Raw genomic sequence first — 19,285 nt, forward strand, 5'->3', positions numbered from 1 at the left:
GGCGGGGCACAGGATGTTGGCACCTGAGTGCTGGCTGTGAGTGTGTGTCACTGTGGCCCATATTTGCCCCTGCACTCCCGAGCAAACTTCTGGCTATTTTTGCCGGTGTGGAAGCTCAGTGGAGACATTTTTATGCCAGCTACCAGCACTTGCCTATCTCCTCTCGAGTTCCATTTTAAAACTGTGTTCCTCACATAACAAACTCTGTGTTTGTAGGAGAGCTGACCCTGAGTACCTACGGGGCCCAGTCGGTCCACCAGGCACCACACAGAAGTCTCTCATGGCTTCAGAGGGGAAGCACAGTCACCATGGGGAAACTGAGGCAGGAGGCCTTACCGCCATACGCGGTACAGAGGAGTTTCTTCTTATGTGATCTTGGACTCTCAGTCTTTGCTTCATCCGTCATCCAGTACTTCTCTCCTGCCACTGCAGAGACTTTAGGGGACACTGTGGCTTTCACAGCCCACAGCCCATTGTGATTTCTACAGCAGATGCTATACTCCAAGGATAAATACACTTTTTCGAAAACCAGTATGCACAGCCAACCTCCATAAGATAAAAAGATTCAAAAAGCTAATGGATAATGGATTTGTGGGCAGACGTAAATACGTTCTGTACAGCTTCACCCTTTACTTTTTCTCTTCAACTGTGGGCCCCTCTGTTCCAGCCATTCCCCTGTCTCCTCCCTGACCTCTGTAAGATCTTGACCTGCTCACAGGCCTGATGGCTTTGCTGGGGTTCCAGGAGGTGACTGTCAGCCTGCCTCCCACAGCCAGCGTCCTGCCAGCCTGCCTGGAACTCAGCCCAAGCACAAAGCCCTCACTCCCATTTCGATGCTGAAACTGTTATTAGTACTTGATACTTGGTCATGAAAACCACATTTACGTGGAACAAAGGCCAAATGGAGAAGACTGTGTGCTCAGATGTTCAGTGCCGCTTATGTGTAGGGCTTTTGAACCCTTCTGAACAAATACATGGTTTGTATCAAGAGTTCAGAAGAAGTGGAGCCACCACCTGCTCTGGTGTTTGTGGCTTTAAGAGGCCACCTCTCGGCAGCCAGCTCTGCAGCTCACCCAGCCCGTGTGCAGATCGCTCTGAGCTCCCTGCCTGCTCAGGCCATAGCTGTGTGGGGCAAGCTCTCTGTGCACACCCTGTGGCCACCTCAGGTACCTGTCCCTGGCAAGCCTTCTACTCCCTTCAGCGGGAATTCCTCCCACTACCCTCTAGGCATTTATCCTTTACCGTACTCACCATACTGTATTATGCACACCTGTTATGTGCCTCCTCCGCTAGTTCAAGCTATTAATACTTGGAGGCTTAACTGTTTTATTCATATTTGTATCTGTCCTTCAGATTAGTGCCTGACACATGGCATATATTTAATAAAGAAATATACCAGAATTGATCTCACTGTGTGAAGTGTAAGCATCAGATTACAGTGGAATATGCTATTTCATTCATCTTCATTAAACATGTTTTCCAGGCTAAAGAGCGTTTAGTACCAGCATTTTAGGTCTGTCCTCAAAAGAGTCAACACTGCATGAGACTTGTTGCAGTTATACTTGAAGGAGATAAGAAAATCTCCGTGGAATTCAGCATCCAGCCTTGGCATCTTTCTTCTAAAGTGGTTTCCAGGTCTGGCCTTTCTGTTGGGATGCCTTCAGTCATATGTTGGCCTCTCTGAAGTGGCTCCCAGTGATCCCCACCTCCTGTATTCACCCCCTAGTGCAGCCTCTCGCCAAGAATGTGAACTGTACTTAGTGACTCCTACCTAGGGAATAGAATATGGCAAAGGTAGTGTGATATCGTGTCTTACATCCAAGATTAGGGTAGAAAAGGACTGTGGCCTCCAACCTGGGTGCCTTCTCTCACTTGCTCACTCTTGAGGAAAGCCAGCTGCCGTTCTGTGAGCTGCTCTGCAGAGACTCACATGGCAAGGAGCTGAGGGAGCCTTCAGCCAACAGCTAGTGAGGAACTGAGGCCCTTTGTCCACTGATTATGAGCCTGGAAACCTACCGACAGCCACTTGAGTGAAGTTGGAGGCAGATCCTTCCCCAGTAGAGCCTACAGATGAGACCATAGCCCTGATCAGCACCTGGGTTGTAACCTGGTGAGAGGCCATGAGTCAGAGGCACCCAGCAAAGCCATCTAGTCAGATTCTAGACTCATAGAAATATAGAATAGTCAATGCTTATTGTTTTAAGCCTCTAAGTTTTGGGGTGATTTGTTCTGCAGCAGTAGACAACTAAAACAAGTTTCAAGTAAGCAAAAACCCATCTTAAACCTACTTCAACAGTTCAGGAACGTCCTAGCTCTTGGAACAGGAATCCGAGTGGAGTAGCATTCAGTGTTAGTTGAATCTGAAGCCCAAGTTGTCATCAAGGATGTTGGTTCTTCTCAAGTCTTCTCTGTATCATCTTTGGGACTGGCTGCCCCCTAAGGCTGGGAGCAAGGGGTCTGTGGCTGTTCCAGGTATCAATCCAGACACTAGAATTTTCAGAAGAGGAAGAGAGACTATCTCTTTTAATAGTTTTGTAGGAGAAAGGAAACCTTTCCCAGAAACCCCCCACTAAAGAGTTCCTCTCATGTTTCATTGATTACAGTTGAGTAATACACTACCCAATTATCTGGCAAGAATGGAATGTAGATGAGCCATCCCCACCTGGCGGATGGGGATGGGGTCAGCTTTCTCTGAGGTACATGGAAGTCAATGGTCAATGCAGGGGTTCTGTTAACCTGGAAGTGTGGGTGATGATGCTTGTGAATAGCTAGCAGTGTGCACTGCATATGGGTCTCAGCCTTCAGTTTGATTGCAGTCTGGAGGACGTAGGGCATGTGATGAGTAGGTACACAGAGGATGGTGAGCCAGTGTTGAAGACCAAGTGGGTGACTTGGCTCAAAGACAGTAAGGCCAAGCATCTGAAAGGAACCATCCTCCTTGAGGGGTGATCTCAGTGCAGGACTGGCCACTTCGAATCTAGCTTCCACCTACACTTCCCATGTTCTGCTTTTCTAGAGAAGAGGAACTATTGGAAATGCTTGTAGCAATAGAATATGCCTACTCAGTGTCCACAGACTAAAGCATCTGGTTTCTTGATCATCTTTGTAGTAAGAGATGTGTTCAGCATGTAAAACTGAAGAATACTGTATCTCACTTGAAATTACTACCTGGTATAGAAAGCACCATCTTGTCTCTTCCAGAATTAGTTTACAGTGGACAAAGTACAGCCTTAAAAAGGTAATGTAGGGCAGATATGAAGGTGTACATGGCCAGAGAACAAACTCATGCTCCCTGCTGTCACCTTGTGTAGACTATTTCTGTTGCCTGATCCTGGCTGTTCATGTCATCCTGGCTGTCATGGTCAGGACAACTTGCAGAGTCTGAGTTGATAAACACCACACATGTAGGAGAAGAGCTATTGAGCTATGTAACTGCATGTCACAAAGGCATTACCAGTGGGGTTTTGGTGTGTGTTTGATGTTTCCCAGCATGGTTTTAAGAACAGCGGAAGAGTGGCTCCCTGGTGTGTGGTCTTTAATCATTTTTCTTCTTATTAATAAGATTTTGCTTTAAACTTTAGATATCTAATTATGTATAAAGATGCTTTATGAGCATGTCTAAACCAATACAATTGTGTGCATATGGATTTTCCTTATAACTTTCTAATTAGCTTGCTATCTGCTGACATTTGATTTCATCTGAACCTTTCTTGTGAATCACCATAATGGAGCCTATATCCTTAGTGCACTGAATTGTTTATTTACGAGATTTGCAGTGTTGATTATAATTAGGCTATTAACAAGTTATGAATTTACCTATTTCAATTAGAAGACCTTGGAGATTTAAAGATCAATGCATATTGAGCTCAAGTTACAGATCCTCAATTTACTTTACATTTTTAAAATTAAAATATACAGTGACTGTCATTGTCTTACACATTTTTCTACCCCAGGCTTGAGCAAATAAATCTTTCCTTGGGCATACATTTATAGGGTAATTGACAAAAGGCATAAATGGAAGGTAGGTCATTGTCTCCTGTTCTAAGCACCTCTCCCCGCCACGCCGCAAGGGATAGTATTTCTAGCTAATCGATTTTAAATTTCTGACTAAGTATCCAATTCTAAGGAACTTTAAGGAAATTCTAAAACAGGGAAATAAAAGGAGAGGAATGAACTATATTTGGAATTAGAAGAGAGTATCTTGAGTTTGATCAATGCAAAATTAATAATAATGATTTACCTTTTAGGCAAGTGACCCAGCAGAAGGACTCAGAGGAACTGCAGATCTAGAAATAGTTGTAGCACAGCTTGAAATACTTGGTGGCTATAATCCAGTCTCTACACTAGGGGACCAGATGCTCACTGAAGGCTGCTGGCTCAGTGAGCAGCCGTGTGCTGCTTGAGCAGAGGGTATGGAACTGGAGAAGGTGGGACAGGAGTTTGGCTGATGCCCTTTAGGTTTGTGGCCCATCTCATTAGAGTTTCCTAATGCCTTATTTTCAAATTTGAGCCCAAACTAAGTACTTTTCCTATTTCAAAATAAAGCAGTTAGTTCTAAAGCTTGTGACACAAACACAGTTCTGTGAGTCCTGATCGTCATGAGAAGCAGCCGCGAAATGCTACAGGTGTGGAGCTGAGAGCAAGCCCTGGGAAACATTCTTGCCCTTGGCTGGTGTTTATTTGCCACTTTCCTTCCCTGGCAGGAGAGCCAGCCACACAGCTGTTCCTGCTGCCACGGGGCAGGCCACGGCATACAGGAAAACAGGAAGTGGGTCATGAGCAAATGGGCCTTTTCATAAAATGGAAGGAAATCGTTGACTGTGGGAGCAGAATCTGTCCTTACTCAAAAGTACATTAGAAAAAAATGAAACTGAACTTTTAACCTGTTATTATTGTACCTTGAAAACCATTAAATCAACCCAACATAGACTAAAGATTGGATGCTGCTTAGAAGTGAATCAGTGAGAAGCATAGTAGATCTACATATAGCTTTTTCAAAAATCCTTAAGAGCCTATTTCTTTTTGCCAGTTACTTCTTAGTCCTTTATTTACAAGGTACAACGTCCCTTACTTGAGAGAGAATTAAAGAACTTAGTGACAACTTAGTGGAACAGAACTGTACTATGCCAGCTCATAAAAGCAGAGAGTTAAAATTTCAGGAATTTTGCAAACCAATGGCTGAACAGACCCACTACTAAAAAACAAATTATATAAACATAGAATTAAATAAATAATATTAAAAACAGAGGTAACAAATACCAAAAACTCATCACTTTCTAATTATTTTACTGTTACTGTTTCAATGTACTTGAGGTTATGTACACGTATCCGACCTGCAGTATTCAATACTATAGAATAGTGAAAATATATCAGAGTGTGCTACTGCACACCTCTTCCCAGCACTGCATTCAGTGACTGATATCAATACCAGGAAATCAACCATGGAGAAACTATTTGTAGCATGGGAATTAGCAAATATTACAAATGAGGTATTGATTGGTCTTGTTAATTGTCTAGATACAACACAGTGATTGGGAAATGTAATTAAACAGATTACATAGAAAACTATATAATATCTGTAGCCAATACATTGTGAATAGCAGAAAAAATTGAATTGTACCTCCATTTTCCAAAAAAAAAACACTATCGATTAAGCAAAGTCATTCATGGGATTGATGAATGAGTAAAATTCCAGCATATGTCTTTCTGGTTTTATTGTCATCTTTCTGTCTGATGCCATCAATACGCATTCATGCTGAAGTTACATTTGTTTGTTAGTAGTAATAATTGACTGGCTACAGATTAAAGAACCTGGCAAGAATTAATGAAAGCATCCTATGAGAATCAATTGGTAATACCAAATTTACAAAAAAATAGGATTATGCATTAAACTATTACCCCAAATTTTTGTGCTACTTATCCTTTATATAAATAAAACTGATTATAACTGCTTATACCTTTTTCCTCCAAATAGCTGGTTACTAACCACTTACAACATACCACTGCCAAGTAGTAACAAATATCAATAGAAATGCTGAAAAGAAGTAAAATTATTTAGTTAGGAACACTGAAGATAGATTTCTTTGATTTCCATGAGTTAATGCTCAAGCCCTAAGCAGACGCAAATAATCACAGCTGTATTTGTCTCCTGGAGCTTTAACCATGTTTAAGAACTTCTTTTTGGGTTTGTATAACTTTAAGTCCTTCCCAGAAATAAGGCTTAAACATCTTGATTTTTCAAGAATGGTTTGAAATTTTTATTAAATACCATTACCTTATTTTACCTGTTAAGAAGTAAATAGATTATGGACCAGGCATTCCCTTATGACAATAGTCTTCTAAACCAGGCGTCCCCAGACTTTTTACACAGAGGGCCGGTTCACTGTCCCTCAGACCATTGGAGGGGCCGCCACATACTGTGCTCCTCTCACTGACCACCAATGAAAGAGGTGCCCCTTCCTGAAGTGCGGCGGGGGGCTGGATAAATGGCCTCAGGGGGCCGCATGCGGCCCGCGGGCCGTAGTTTGGGGACGCCTGTTCTAAACTGTTTGTCTTAGGAGTTTTTGTGTGATGAGGTGCACTCAGGCACAGCCCTTCCTTATTTTAATCCCTCTCCCACGAGACCTTCAGAGACGTAAAACTACTCTCATGGAATAGCCCTTTGCACCACGGGTCAGTCTCCCACTAGAGCAAACAGCAGCACTCAAGAGGGGATTGGGCCACAGGACTTGCAGTTGGTAGCCATCACCAACTCACCAAATCAACCAGTATTCTCTAAGTTTATACATGGGGCCTGCCCAGTATCACCATTATCAAGATGGGGTAGGTTGATCTGAAATTGAGGGCATCACAAAGCCATATTATCTATTTTCCTCTGGAGTTCTACAAGTAACTTTGACTTTTTTTCAAGAGATAAGAAGTAAATGACTTTCGCGTCCCAGTTCCTTCGTGTCTCTGCTTGTAAGGACCTTAAGGTTTCATATCAAATCCAAATAATTTTATGTGACAACCTGAAAGACCAACCATGAGGGAGGTGATGCTTATGATCCAGTTCTTACAGGAGACAGAATCGTATCCGTTGGATCCATAGGCCCTTTCCACAGCTGGCATACAGAAACACGAAATGGAAAGGGAGAAAACAGTAACAATGCGCTTTGGCCGATAGAACGGTTGCTATTGCAGTGTTAAATCTCCAGGGGCTGGAGGAGGAATGATCATGGCAGGTATTTATTTCACCGCGAGCGTGCGTTCACATTTTGCCATTTATTTCCCCCCACAGTTTATTGCTGTGCGTCATTCCCTACTCAGGCCAAGCACTTCTGATGGACGGGCTTCTTCCTGACCTCGGACCTTTCCCGGTGTCTCTTCTGCCCTGGCTCTGATTTTCCTGTTGTTCTTCCTCCTTTCAGGATTAAAGGGCTCATTGTACACCCATGATTTACTTCTGTTGGGATTTACATATAAATGCATAAATAACGGATTTGTTTGACTGAGGTTTATATTTTTTTGAAGGAAGTAAAGACTTTCATATGCAAATTCTAGGTTGATAATATTCAGTTGCTTGAAATTCACTGATACTTGGAAATGTTCTTATGAAGAACTCTGCTTTATTTTAATTCATTGTTCTTATTTTTCTTATTGGATATGCTATTCCAGAATTTATTACTCATTTTTCTTAAAACTAGATTGCATCCACAAATTGACCAGTATAGTCAATTTGGATAGAATTGAAACATTCTGTCTACCTAGTAAAACTAAGTGCCTAAAAACATGAAATATAAATGTAATTAGTAGGAACTCACAACTTCTATGTACTCTCCATTCAGTGATATATAGGACCCAACGTTTTTGTGTTTTTGAGGTTTTCCCATTACTTTGTACTTCACCATTTTACATAGTCTACTAAAAAGAAAAAAGAGGGGGAAGAAGTGTGTTCTATTCATTATTCTGTGTTATTATTCTCTTCATTATTCTCTTCTGTTCATTATTCATTCATTTCCTCTCCCATTTATTCTCTAGACACAGTACTTTCTTGGTGCTAGATATGACACCAGTTTTGTGGGCTGTAAGAGTGAATAATAAGCACACGACCTCTGGTCTGGGATTTTGCCACCTGTGGCTCCCCAGGCACATGAAAAGAAGTAAAGATGGTTCCATTTTATAATTACTAGTCTTGAGGGCATACACGTGATAAAGATGCCAGGGGATGTGACTGCCAGGTCTGTGCAGAGGTGCTGCCAGCATCTCTTTGAGTGTGAGATCCCTCTGCAGTCGCACAAACTCACCCAGTTATGAAGAGCTGGTCACCTCAACCACCTTGTCCCAAGACATGCAGTAAAAATAGTCATATGTTAAAATTCAGGGTTTAGATAAAAAGACAGCTAGCTCTTGCTTGCTTTGATGAAATTTTATTATGCAGATTCATTTGAACTGGAGAAGCTTGTCATGTTTCTCTCTAAAAGATTTTTTTAAATGTTAGCACTCAAAGTGAAAAAAAAAAGGATCAGTAAGTATTTCTGACATGTAGGACTGTTGTCTGGCTGATCACAATGAAAATGTTAGCTATGACTAATGAAGGAATTATCACAGCTTACATTAGTCTTAATGATAAAGAAATATAAGCCAAAGCTATATGTAACCAATTTAGTGCTATGCATTGGTGAAAAAAAAATAGAAAGTTACAGAAATTACTCACAATGAAACATAGAAAGGGCCTTTTTTTTTTTTTTTGCATTGAAATAAAGGACTTTTGTCTGATAAGTAGCAGTCATTTTGATCTCAAATCATTAAGTGGGGAAAGTCTAAACAAGAAAAGGTAATGTTACCTGAATGCTGGGGAAAGCATTAGGGCCCAGACTTAAAGATTGTAGAAGATTGTATATAATTAGAGTAATAAGCATTTGTGTAAGAAGTAGCGCTATTATGCTGAAGAAAGATGGCCACAGAAAATCTCTAGGCAAATCCTTAGAGAGGGAAAAGTGATACTGCTCATAGAATTGTTGGTTCGAGAGGCAGAAAATATGATGCAATAAGTACATCAAATCCATTACAAATAGAAGACAGAGGAATATGGTGGGGGAAACAGACGCAACAGGGCTAAGTCCATTCACATGGTGAGCAGAATTTGAACACGGCCCCTCCAAAGTATGTGATCATAAAGTTATCCAAAGACATGAGTAGTCGATCTTTGACAATATCCTCGGGATCTCCGTGATGGGTAGCCTGATAGACGTTGGATAGAATCAAGGGCCATTTGATGAACAAGTTTTGCAGATTTACATGCGACTTGGCACTGTGCTGGCATTAGAGCCTTCTAAGAATCAGACAAATTAATTAGATGAAACATTTTTTCCCAAAGCACTTGCATTTCAGAGAGTTTCTCATTTCTGACTCAGCTCAGAACCCATTCTTTGCTGTGGGTTATTTCTTCTCCTTATAAGCCGTGTCTGTTTCTTTTTTCCATCATGTCATATATGCTATGCACAAAAGATGATAGCTCACGTTTTCTAACTGGAGACAGGCAGGCAAATTGATAGCCTAAAGAATCCCTTGGGAATACCAATTCTATAGCAAATGCTAAGGTCAAAGGAAAAACTATACATTATTTTTCAACTATAGTTGGCTTAAATTCTTAGTTTCACTCTAGAGACCGTGTTGCCAGTGGACAATTGAGCATGCTGTGATTTCTAAACTGCAAGCTAGTTTATATGATAATGTTTGCCATCTCACTTCACTAGTACTTTTGACCTTTTCCTATGATTCTAAAATTACTTGTAAATAAATACTCCTAGTTCTATAGATGAAATGATTTGGAAAAATCTCAAAACCGTTCACTCACTGACATTTTATTTTATCACCCATTATAATCCATCACACATCGCATCTGTGTTTGTGATGCTTATCAACTGCTAATTTTCACAGTTTTCATGCTAATTTGGATCCATAATATGATACAATTTGTTCACAACTTCCATAGCTCATGTAATATGATTCAAAACGTCTTCACGTGCAGACTAACATTTCCTAGAACAAAACAAACTTTTCTACCATAGGGATAAGAGTACATCTTCCAAAAATTACAAGAGAAAGTGAGGGCCTTTCAAACAAGTATTCAAAATAGGTTGAATCATCATAACTAGTTACAGATTATCCAGACCGAGGAATTAATCTATGTACAGAGCACGTGCTTCCTCTGGCTTCTCTGAATTGTGTGTGTGTGTGTGTGTGTGTGTGTGTGTGTGTGTGTGTGCATGTGTGCGTGTGTGTGTGTATGCGTTAACTGTTTCATCCTTCATACCCAAGGAATGTGGAGCAGGAGAAAAACCCAAAATAGCTTTAGCACCTTATTAGTCACCATGGTAAAATGACAACAAGCAAACTTCAAACACTTCAGTGAAGACAGAGGTTCAAGTATTAAATAAAACGAAGCTCAGGCGTTATCTGTATATTTTTGGTTTCTATGCGTTATTTGTCACAAATAGCAACGCATAATTAGTAACCCTTCTGCTGAATTACTCCCTTCACTGGAAGTTTTGTGATTTGAATTTACGGTTACTTCTGTGTTTATTTTATTCTTAAATGCTTTATATTATAACCCTTCTTCTTCCATCTTAGTAAGAAAATAACAAATTTGTATTACTATGAACAAAGCTACATAAAAAAAGGCTTTATCTGAGTGTATTTTTCAGTAAAGGAAAAAAAGAAGAAAACCCCCAAGAGATTAGATCTATTGAGATTATTTAGACTGGACACACTGTTTCCTGGTTGCTAAATCTGCTACAGGGCTTCAGGGTGGGAAGTGAGGAAAAAAAATAAGCAAGACGTAAAACCTTAACGCAAACGGAATAGCCAATATACATCATGCTTCTTTGGCACATAAGGGACAAGATTTAAAAAGCAGATACATCCTTTCCTTGTATGTTTTGTGTGAGTAAGAAGTGGTAGGGAGGAATATAAAGACGTCCTGAATCGCATAAATCATCAACCACAGGATGAAAATGGATGGCCGATTGCCACATCTAACCCACACATGCATCCTCTCTGCCAGGTAAAGTTGCCAGTATTAAAAGTCAGATTTGGCTTGAAATTCTGGTTCTTCCTGGAATGCGTGAAGAGCCTTCCCAAAGGGCTCACATCCTTCAAGTAAGTCATGAGCATAGCTTGGCAGCAGGTGCTCCCTGAGCACAGGCCAGCACTTGCCATACACCACGGATCCCACCAATCCCACAGCTGACACTCAGGCTAAGACTCCAGTATTTTCAGGCTCATGTTTTTGCAACAAGAAATGTATAGGGAAAGTGATTACGTCCTATAGTCAGGATCCTGAGAGGACCAGAGCGGCAGATGCAGCACAAGCCTACAGCGCCGTAGTTCCAATAAGAGAAGTGTAGGTGGTGGGGGAAGCAAGCTTATTTGTACCTCTGGCCTGTTTCTGCCTCATCCCTGCAGCCTTCGCTTGGCCCTTCTCTCTCAATCATTTCTCTCTCCTGCCTGGTCTCTCCAATGGGCAAACCCCAAATCTGCACCCACAGTGGTGTATTGGCAGAGCTGGGCAGGGAGTAACCTGGAAGGCAGATTCCCTTTTATATCTGCTGACTCCATTTGCGGCCCCTTTACATTGTCGTTGTCATATTAGCGAGGACTGGGTGCCATCAGGCCGAGGGCGACGTTTTGATCAGCTGGAACTGTCACTCACTGCACAAGTGGCCTACATTTGGAGTCTTGAGGCTCCAGAGCATAAATCTTATGTGTGAAGTCTGAATTACTTAAATTGAATAAGTATAAAATAATAGTAAATGGTTATAAATTGAAACGTTTAGCTTCTAGTAGGGAAATTACAAGTCTCCATTTAATATTGCAAGGTGAAGTGTCGGAAGAACATTGATGGGGACTTGTGGGTTTTGTGCTATTTTTTCTATTTCACAGCTTTATAGAATTATAATTGACACACAAAAAAATCTGCATATGTACAAAGAAAGCGTATAATATGATCAGTTTTGACACGTATATACCATGAAACCATCACCCACAATCAAGGTAATAAACACATCCATCACCCTCAAGTTTCCTTGTATGCCTTCGTAATTATTTTTAATCTGTGTATGTGTGTGTATACGTGTATACATACACCAAACATGCACATAACTATATATACTACATTATGACAGTATTGTAAACCTACTGGGAAAAGTTAGCACAATATACTTTTTAATAACAAATCCTAAATTAATTGAGAAGTAAAGGTCCATTCTAGCTAATTGGGAAATTGTCTAAACGGAGAACATTAAGTGTTAAAATTGATGACCCAATGATAAAGCTGAGTATTGATCTGAGGAGAAAGAAAGCTGGTCACAGCATTTTTATGTCATCTGAATGCATCCTTTGTGAAATGAAAATGTGGGGATGTGAGTGCATGTACAACCTGTGGAACTATTTCTCCCCTATCCAAGTTTTCAAGAGGAAGCAAAAGACAGTTTATCCACTGAATTTTCTCCTGCCATGAGTGTGTTCTTTACGCCATGTTTACCAAAAGTAGCTGAGAGGAGGTCAACCCACCTCCTCTGCCGCTCCAGCCTGGCTTGAGAACGGCTGACCAAGATTTCCGGCTCTAGCCAGGAGCCCAGCTGCGTGGCTGGGGCTAGGCAGGGGCAGGCACCAGGGAAGCATCTGTCGTGGGCTCCACTGCCAGCTGCCCCCGACCCTCGCTCCCTCCGCCAGGTTAGCAAGCAGCCGAAGGGGCTGCTTATTTAAGAGATAGGAGCTTCTTGGCGGCTTTACCCACACATTTCAGCCACCAGGGGGAACCCTGATTACCCCATTGATGGACAGAGTTGAAGGGAGTGGAAAGAAACGTACAAAAAATTAACATCAGGGCTTTGCTGCGTTTATGCCAATATTATGTTGCAGCCAGTCACACAACAATTTAGTGACGGTAATTAGAGGACTGAGTTCTGTCATTTACAGAGGGGAAAGTGCATAGTTCAGTAACTTGCCAAAGATCAAGCAGCTGAGAAGGGTCTGTGGTCAGAGACGGCTGACTCCCTGTCCACTGTTACAGTGTGACTAGTGGGTCTAAAAGGGATGTGTGACTAGTCTAAAAAGTGTGACTAGTGGGTCTAAAAGGGGTCTAAAAGGGATGCATGTGCGTGTGCATCCATGCATGTGCACCATGATGCACGCATATCTACACTCATATGTACATGCGCATAGACGTGTGTACAGTGCATGAATGCATACCCACACGATACATGTGCACACATAGTGTATCTTAAACATCTATTCGTACATACACACACTGTGTATAAAATATGTGTGTATATATACACATGCCTACAGAGATGCCTGCACATGGTGTACATACTCATACATGTGTATATTCATGCATGCAGGCGCATCTGCATACATTGTAACTTCTGTGCAAATACACATGCATAACATACGTGCGCACATACATGCATGTGTAGACACTGCGTGTGTGTGCCTGCACGTGTGTGAAGAAACGAGGCCAAGGACAGTATGTGACTATATTACCTTGTGGCTGCCAGTGTGTCCCCCACCCCCACCCCACCCCCCATACAATATATCTCTGAACCTGGGGCTTTGGTCCCTGGCAGGTTTTGCAAGGATTCTGAACTTGTCCACTTTGTCCTCCCAGAAATCATTGTCAGGCCTCTTCTTTGGTGCCTAATTTATGACTGGGAAGAGATTTCAAGTTTAAAGAGAATATGGCCAATTAATTGTTTAAATGGATAGTCTTCCATATTTAGATAGGGCAGAAATCCAAATCGACCCTGTTAGTAAACTCAGGCCTCATCTTTCATCTCTGCCCCTGCACTTAGGTTTGCCTCCATCTAGCTGTTTGTTAGCCAGGAGGCACCTTGCCACGAAGGAGGCTGCCTCTGCTTGGGTGCGGGTGGCACAGTGGGACTACGGGTAGCTCAGCCCATGGAGGGGCAGAGGTCTTCGTCTTCGTGGATTCGCCGCCAGTGACATGGGGGCAGGAAGTGATGATGGCTAAGGTGGCACCCCCTTCCCATGCACTTTTCCTGGAGTAACCCTTTAATCTCTACTACAGCCCTGTGAGGTCACTGCCATGGTTATCATCCTAGTTTTACAAATAAGAAAAAGACAGCACACAGACGATAAGAAACTTGTCTGCGACCAAAAGCAAGTTAATATTTAAGCCAGGATGTGAACCTTGCCAGTGTGGTCCCAAGCACCTGCTTCACTTCCACTACTCTGCTCCCCACTCTGTGTTCTGTTAGTCTACGGGGAGGGCTACAAGGCTCTAACTCTGCTCGGATCTCCCGAGGAAGCCATTCCCTGTGTCCACAGAGGAAGGAGAAAGTGGAGGAGGTGGGTGTGCTGTTTGAGCTTTGTCCGATGAGCTCTCATGTGCGCGTCCACTTGAACCCACAGCCAACAGCAAGTATGGGGCTGCACAAAAATACCAGGAAGGAGGGGTTCAAATCCAGAGGAAGGGAGGTCAGAGGACCCCGCAGAGACTGAAATAGTCACCGTATGTGGGCCTCTCAAACCACAGACACTGTACTGGACTTTAGTGACTTCAATATTTTCATCACAGCCACGCAGTGCCCTGGTGTGTTAGTCTGCTAGGGCTGCCATGACATAATACCACAGACCGGGAGGAAGTGAATTCTCTCACTGTCCTGGAGGCTGGGAGGCTGAGATCAAGGTGTTGGCAGGGTTGGCTTCTCCCGAGGCCTCTCTCCTTGGCTTGCAGACAGCCACCTTATCCCTGGGTCTTCACCCAGGCTTCCCTTGTTGTGTGTCTGTGTCCTAACATTCCCTACTTATGAGGACACCAGTCCTATTGGATGAGGCCTCCGTGCTAATCAACATTGTTTAAAAGACCTTATCCTAATCAGGTTACCTTCAGAAGTGCTGGAGGTTCTGACTTCAACATGTGAATTTTTAGGGAACACAGTTCAGCGCATAGCAGCTGATGGGCGTATTATTCTGTGTGCCGATGATGACAGAGGCTAGAAAGCTTCTATTGTACCCAAGCGGATGCACAGGGGAGACCCAGAATCCATCTCCAGGGCTTCACCCTGCTGGATGCCTGAGCCCTGCTACCTTTCTGGCCAGCTGTGCTGATTCTGCCCAAGGTGGCTGCAGCCTACACTGGCCCAATACCATCTGCAAACCACCATTCCTGCGTGCACTCGGCCTCTGTGCTGACTTTGAATTCCCTCCTTGCCTCCACAGTTTATGGAGCAGCTGCAGCTCTGATTAAGACGTCTGTGCTTGCTTCTGAATACCACAGCCCAGGGCACAGCAAAGCCAAGAACTCTGTGGATGAGTAAGGGCTGCAATTCTTTACACAATCCGAAATCAAGTGTTCCTGTTTCTCTTCCCACTCCCCATTTCCCCAGGCACTGCTCAACCTTCACTTAGGTCTTTCAAGCATTTGTGAATGCATGTGCACACTTAGACACACACACACACACAGAACCTGTCTTGTGTCTTGCCCACATCTGAAATACTGGGGCTTGGGAAACAGTCCATAATCAGCTAACACTTGTTTTTCTCTATCCTCTCTGTGCTTGTTAGAATGCTGTGAAGGTGTTTTCTGCAAGCCGACTTCGAAATGTTTCTCCTGAAATCAGTGTTATTCACACAGTTCTCATGTGATGAATTCTGTCTGTCTGAAAGCTTGCCATATTGTCCCTGGTTTCTCCCAGCTAATGGCGAGAAAAATGAGGAAAATGAGCCTGAATATGAACCCGTCACCACAGACCACGCCGCTTCCTTTCCAGGCAGCAGGGCCCAGGAGACTCTGCTCGGGCCTGGCAGCCTCTGTGTTTTGCTTATGCTTGTTTTGCTCAACACGGGCAAGACTTTTAAAACGGTTTGAATAAGCTGCTGAATCGGTATGCTTTTTTAAAATTGTGATTTACAAAAAATAAGATGTCCCATTCCTTCCGTTTTCAAATGCATAGTTGAGTGGATTTAAGTATATTCACCATGCTGTGAAACAGCTCTCCAGGACCTCATTGTCCTGCAAATCCCACACTCTCTACTCACTGAACAGCAACTCCCCTTTGCCCTCTCCCCCTGCTTCTCTTTTTGTGACTAGCTTATTTCACTTAGCACAATTTCCTTGAAGTTCATCCATGTTGTAGCATATAACAGAATGCCCTTCCCTTTTATGGCTAAGTATCTTTCAAGTATACGTATAGGCCACATTTTCTATCTTTATCCATTGTCAGTGGGCATTTACGTTGTCTCCACCAGGTGATTATTGTGAATGATGGTGCCGTGAACATGGACATACAAATATCTCTTGGAGACTCTGCTTTCATTTCTTGGGAATATATACCCTGAAGTGGGATTGCTGGTGAATTAACATATCTTTGCCTGAAAAAAAAAAATCCACTCAAGCTGAGTTAAGGCACAAGGACATGTATGGGATCCTATACTGCACCGATAGAGGTTAGGTCAGCTCACTTACCCCAAGTGAGCCACATGTGAGTTCCTGAACCAATCACAGTGGCCGAGGGGTACCACACAATTGTTGGCTTAGGCCAGAATGCACTGACCAGTCATCAGGGAGGAGGACAGGATTACCATGTTCGATTGAATAACCAATGTCCGTCTCCCAGACGACCAAGTTGCTCCTTAAAGGGGACAGGGCAGAAAGGGTGCTGAGGGTCCTGCACTGCCTGGGAAAGTGCACATCATGGGGCTAGAGCCAGGCTGCGTGGACTCAGGGCTCAGGTGTGTTACTGCATGATTTCAGGCAGCTTGCTTAACTTTTCTGTGCCTGAGATTCTTTATATTGAGAGAAAAAGTGTTTTTGAGAATTATACATGCAAATGCATGTAGAACATTTAGAACCATTTCAGGGGCTGCTGGGTTGGAATCCTGAGCAAATGCACATCAGCCTGTACTCAACAAATCCTAATTATTATGAAAATGGTCACAATTTAAAGTGCAGAAGATTGTGCATTAAGATCTTGATTTCTTCTTTTTAAAGAAAGTTAGAGATATGGCAACACCAGTTTCACTGCATGAAAGGAAGCGCAGGGTGCATCCCAGCTGCTGCTAGTGACACGTGTAGGTGCCGGGTTTCCTCGGGGCCCTCATGGGGCCACACCAGGCCCTCTGCCTGCCTCCTGCTGCTGTCTGCAGACCTCTGTAGATGGGTCGGGGTAGCTTCCCTGATTCAGTCAAACTGGAGAAATGAAGTCACTCTAACCCTCATTTTTAAAAAGTCAGAAAAATGTAAAGATGGTGTTGTTAAATAAACAACCCTCAAAGAAAATGTTTGACTTTCTGCTTCATACACTCACACAAGTGGTGTAGAGCAAGGTCTGCTTCTTTTTCTTAGGAAATGTAATAACTGTCATTTTGCCTTTGAGAGAGTGCTGAAAATGTGCCCCCTACAGCTTATAAAACTGAAGGGCCTGCCTGCAGTGCAGAGCGCCTCTCACTGTTTCAGGGGCTGCTGGGGTGGAGTCCCAAGGAAATGCATGCCCAGGACTCAGACCTCACTGTCGTTGCCCTGTGTGTGCCCCAGCGCTCTCCACCGGTGTCTCAGGGCCTCCTCCAGGGCAGCCGAGCCAGGACCAGCAGGCTTGCTGCTGCAGACACAGGCCCTGGTGCTGGCAGGCTGAGAGCTGCTTCAGATGGCACGTTGAGCCATGCCCCTAGCCGACAAGGGAAAGATCATTTTCCCCTCCAGCCCCTGCAGATCAACAAGTGCCCACGTTTCCATGTGATGATGAAACACACAGTGAATAAGCCGTGGTGTCGTCTGGGAATGCTTCACCCAGTGTGGCTGGTCTTAAACTGGTCCAATTTAGTTGAGACACTTGGAGTGGCCACTCGTTGGCCCCTTGAGAGCAACCAGCGGTGTTAATTAGAAGACTCTCTCCAAGTCTCAGCAGGCCAGCTGCGTGCCGGGACACCATGGCTCTGACTTAAGCCTTTGCCCTGGAGTCATGCTGTGACTCAGGGGCTGACCCAGAGCTCGGGATTATGGAGGCTTTGGAGAAGCAGCTGCACCTTTAAGCAAGTTTCCTTGGATGTATTTCCTGTATTACCTCTCACAGACTCAAATTATAGAAAGAGAGAGAGACATGAACTGTGTTTCACTTCAGCAAACATCCACACTGGATCTGCTGTTACGGTTGCCTCCTGGGAAAGCTAATTTTGTAGACTTGAAGTAATGAATAATTAGACTATTGCTAAATGTATGTTTTTTTTTTTTCTGAACAAATTCAAAGCATTAGAAAGATAATGAAGATTTTCTTAAAATTAGGCCTATTTTAATCCTCCCTACTGCTTAGCCCTAATGGAATATTTATTCCAAAATCTCTATCAGTTAGGCTTCTCCAGAGATACAGACCAATAGGATATATTTATGAGTGTGTCTCTGTGTGTGTGTGTGTGTGTGTGTGTGCGTGTGTGTGTGTCTATGGCAGAGAGAGATTTTTTTATAGGGATTGGCTGTGTAATTATAGAAACCAAGAAGTTTGACTGTTTGACATCTGTAAGCTGGAGACCCCAGAAAGCTGGTGATGAAATTCTGTCCAAGTCTCAAGGCCCCAGAACCAAGAGCTCTGATGCTCAAGCACTGGAGAAGATGGGTGTCCCAGCTCAAACACAAAGAACACATTCACCCTTCCCTGCCTTTTTGTTCTGGTTGGACCCTCGGCAGATAGGATGCCTACCCACAGTGGTGAGGGTCCATCTTCTTTACCGTCTGTCCATTCAGATGCTCATCTCTCTGATAAACAGCCTCACAGAAATGCCCAGAAATAACGTCTCACCAAGTACCTGAACACCCCTTGCTTGGCGATTGCAAGTTCACCCCTTGCCAACTCGCCACCTGTATGCATGCCTTTAAGTCATAATTCTCAGAGAAAGACAACACAAGGTCACAATTCCAATTGGCATGACACTGCTGTCCTGTCTACAACTGAAAATGCAGTCATCCCTCCCCGGAAGAGAAGGTAAAGTCCTTGACTTGATGTTTACTCTCTCCTGATATCCTGTAACTGAAAATACTATGATGTAAAATTGTCAATAATTAAACACTGATATAGAAGTTACTTATGTCACATGTTAAGGGATTAAGAGGGAAGTAAAAGATATATGTATGTGTGTGTGTATACATACATACATACACACACACACACACACACATTCTTAACAAAATAAGAAGGAAATACTCATTGACAATTACTGTTTTCATTTCTGTAACTGGTCACATCACAGCTGATACTTATAATGTCTTCTACCCATTCTGTATTCCCGT

General features: G+C 43.1%; 1 protein-coding gene across 8 annotated transcripts in view; it reads left to right on the top strand.

Annotated features, from left to right (window-relative positions):
- COBL (cordon-bleu WH2 repeat protein) overlaps window positions 1–19,285 on the top strand; it is a 289,733-nt gene that overhangs the window by 224,145 nt on the left and 46,303 nt on the right. The window contains exon 8 of one of the 8 annotated variants that reach the window (XM_074379676.1): window positions 7,280–7,480. The exons of the other annotated variants lie outside the window; for them this stretch is intronic. Within the exon in view, the coding sequence (XP_074235777.1) occupies window positions 7,280–7,323 (44 nt within the window). The 3' untranslated portion in view covers window positions 7,324–7,480. Of the gene's footprint in view, window positions 1–7,279; window positions 7,481–19,285 lie in introns of those variants that run through there. 8 annotated transcript variants of the gene reach the window in all.

This window comes from Saimiri boliviensis, chromosome 10 (genome assembly GCF_048565385.1).
Source record: "Saimiri boliviensis isolate mSaiBol1 chromosome 10, mSaiBol1.pri, whole genome shotgun sequence".
Classification (NCBI taxonomy): Eukaryota; Metazoa; Chordata; class Mammalia; order Primates; family Cebidae; genus Saimiri; species Saimiri boliviensis.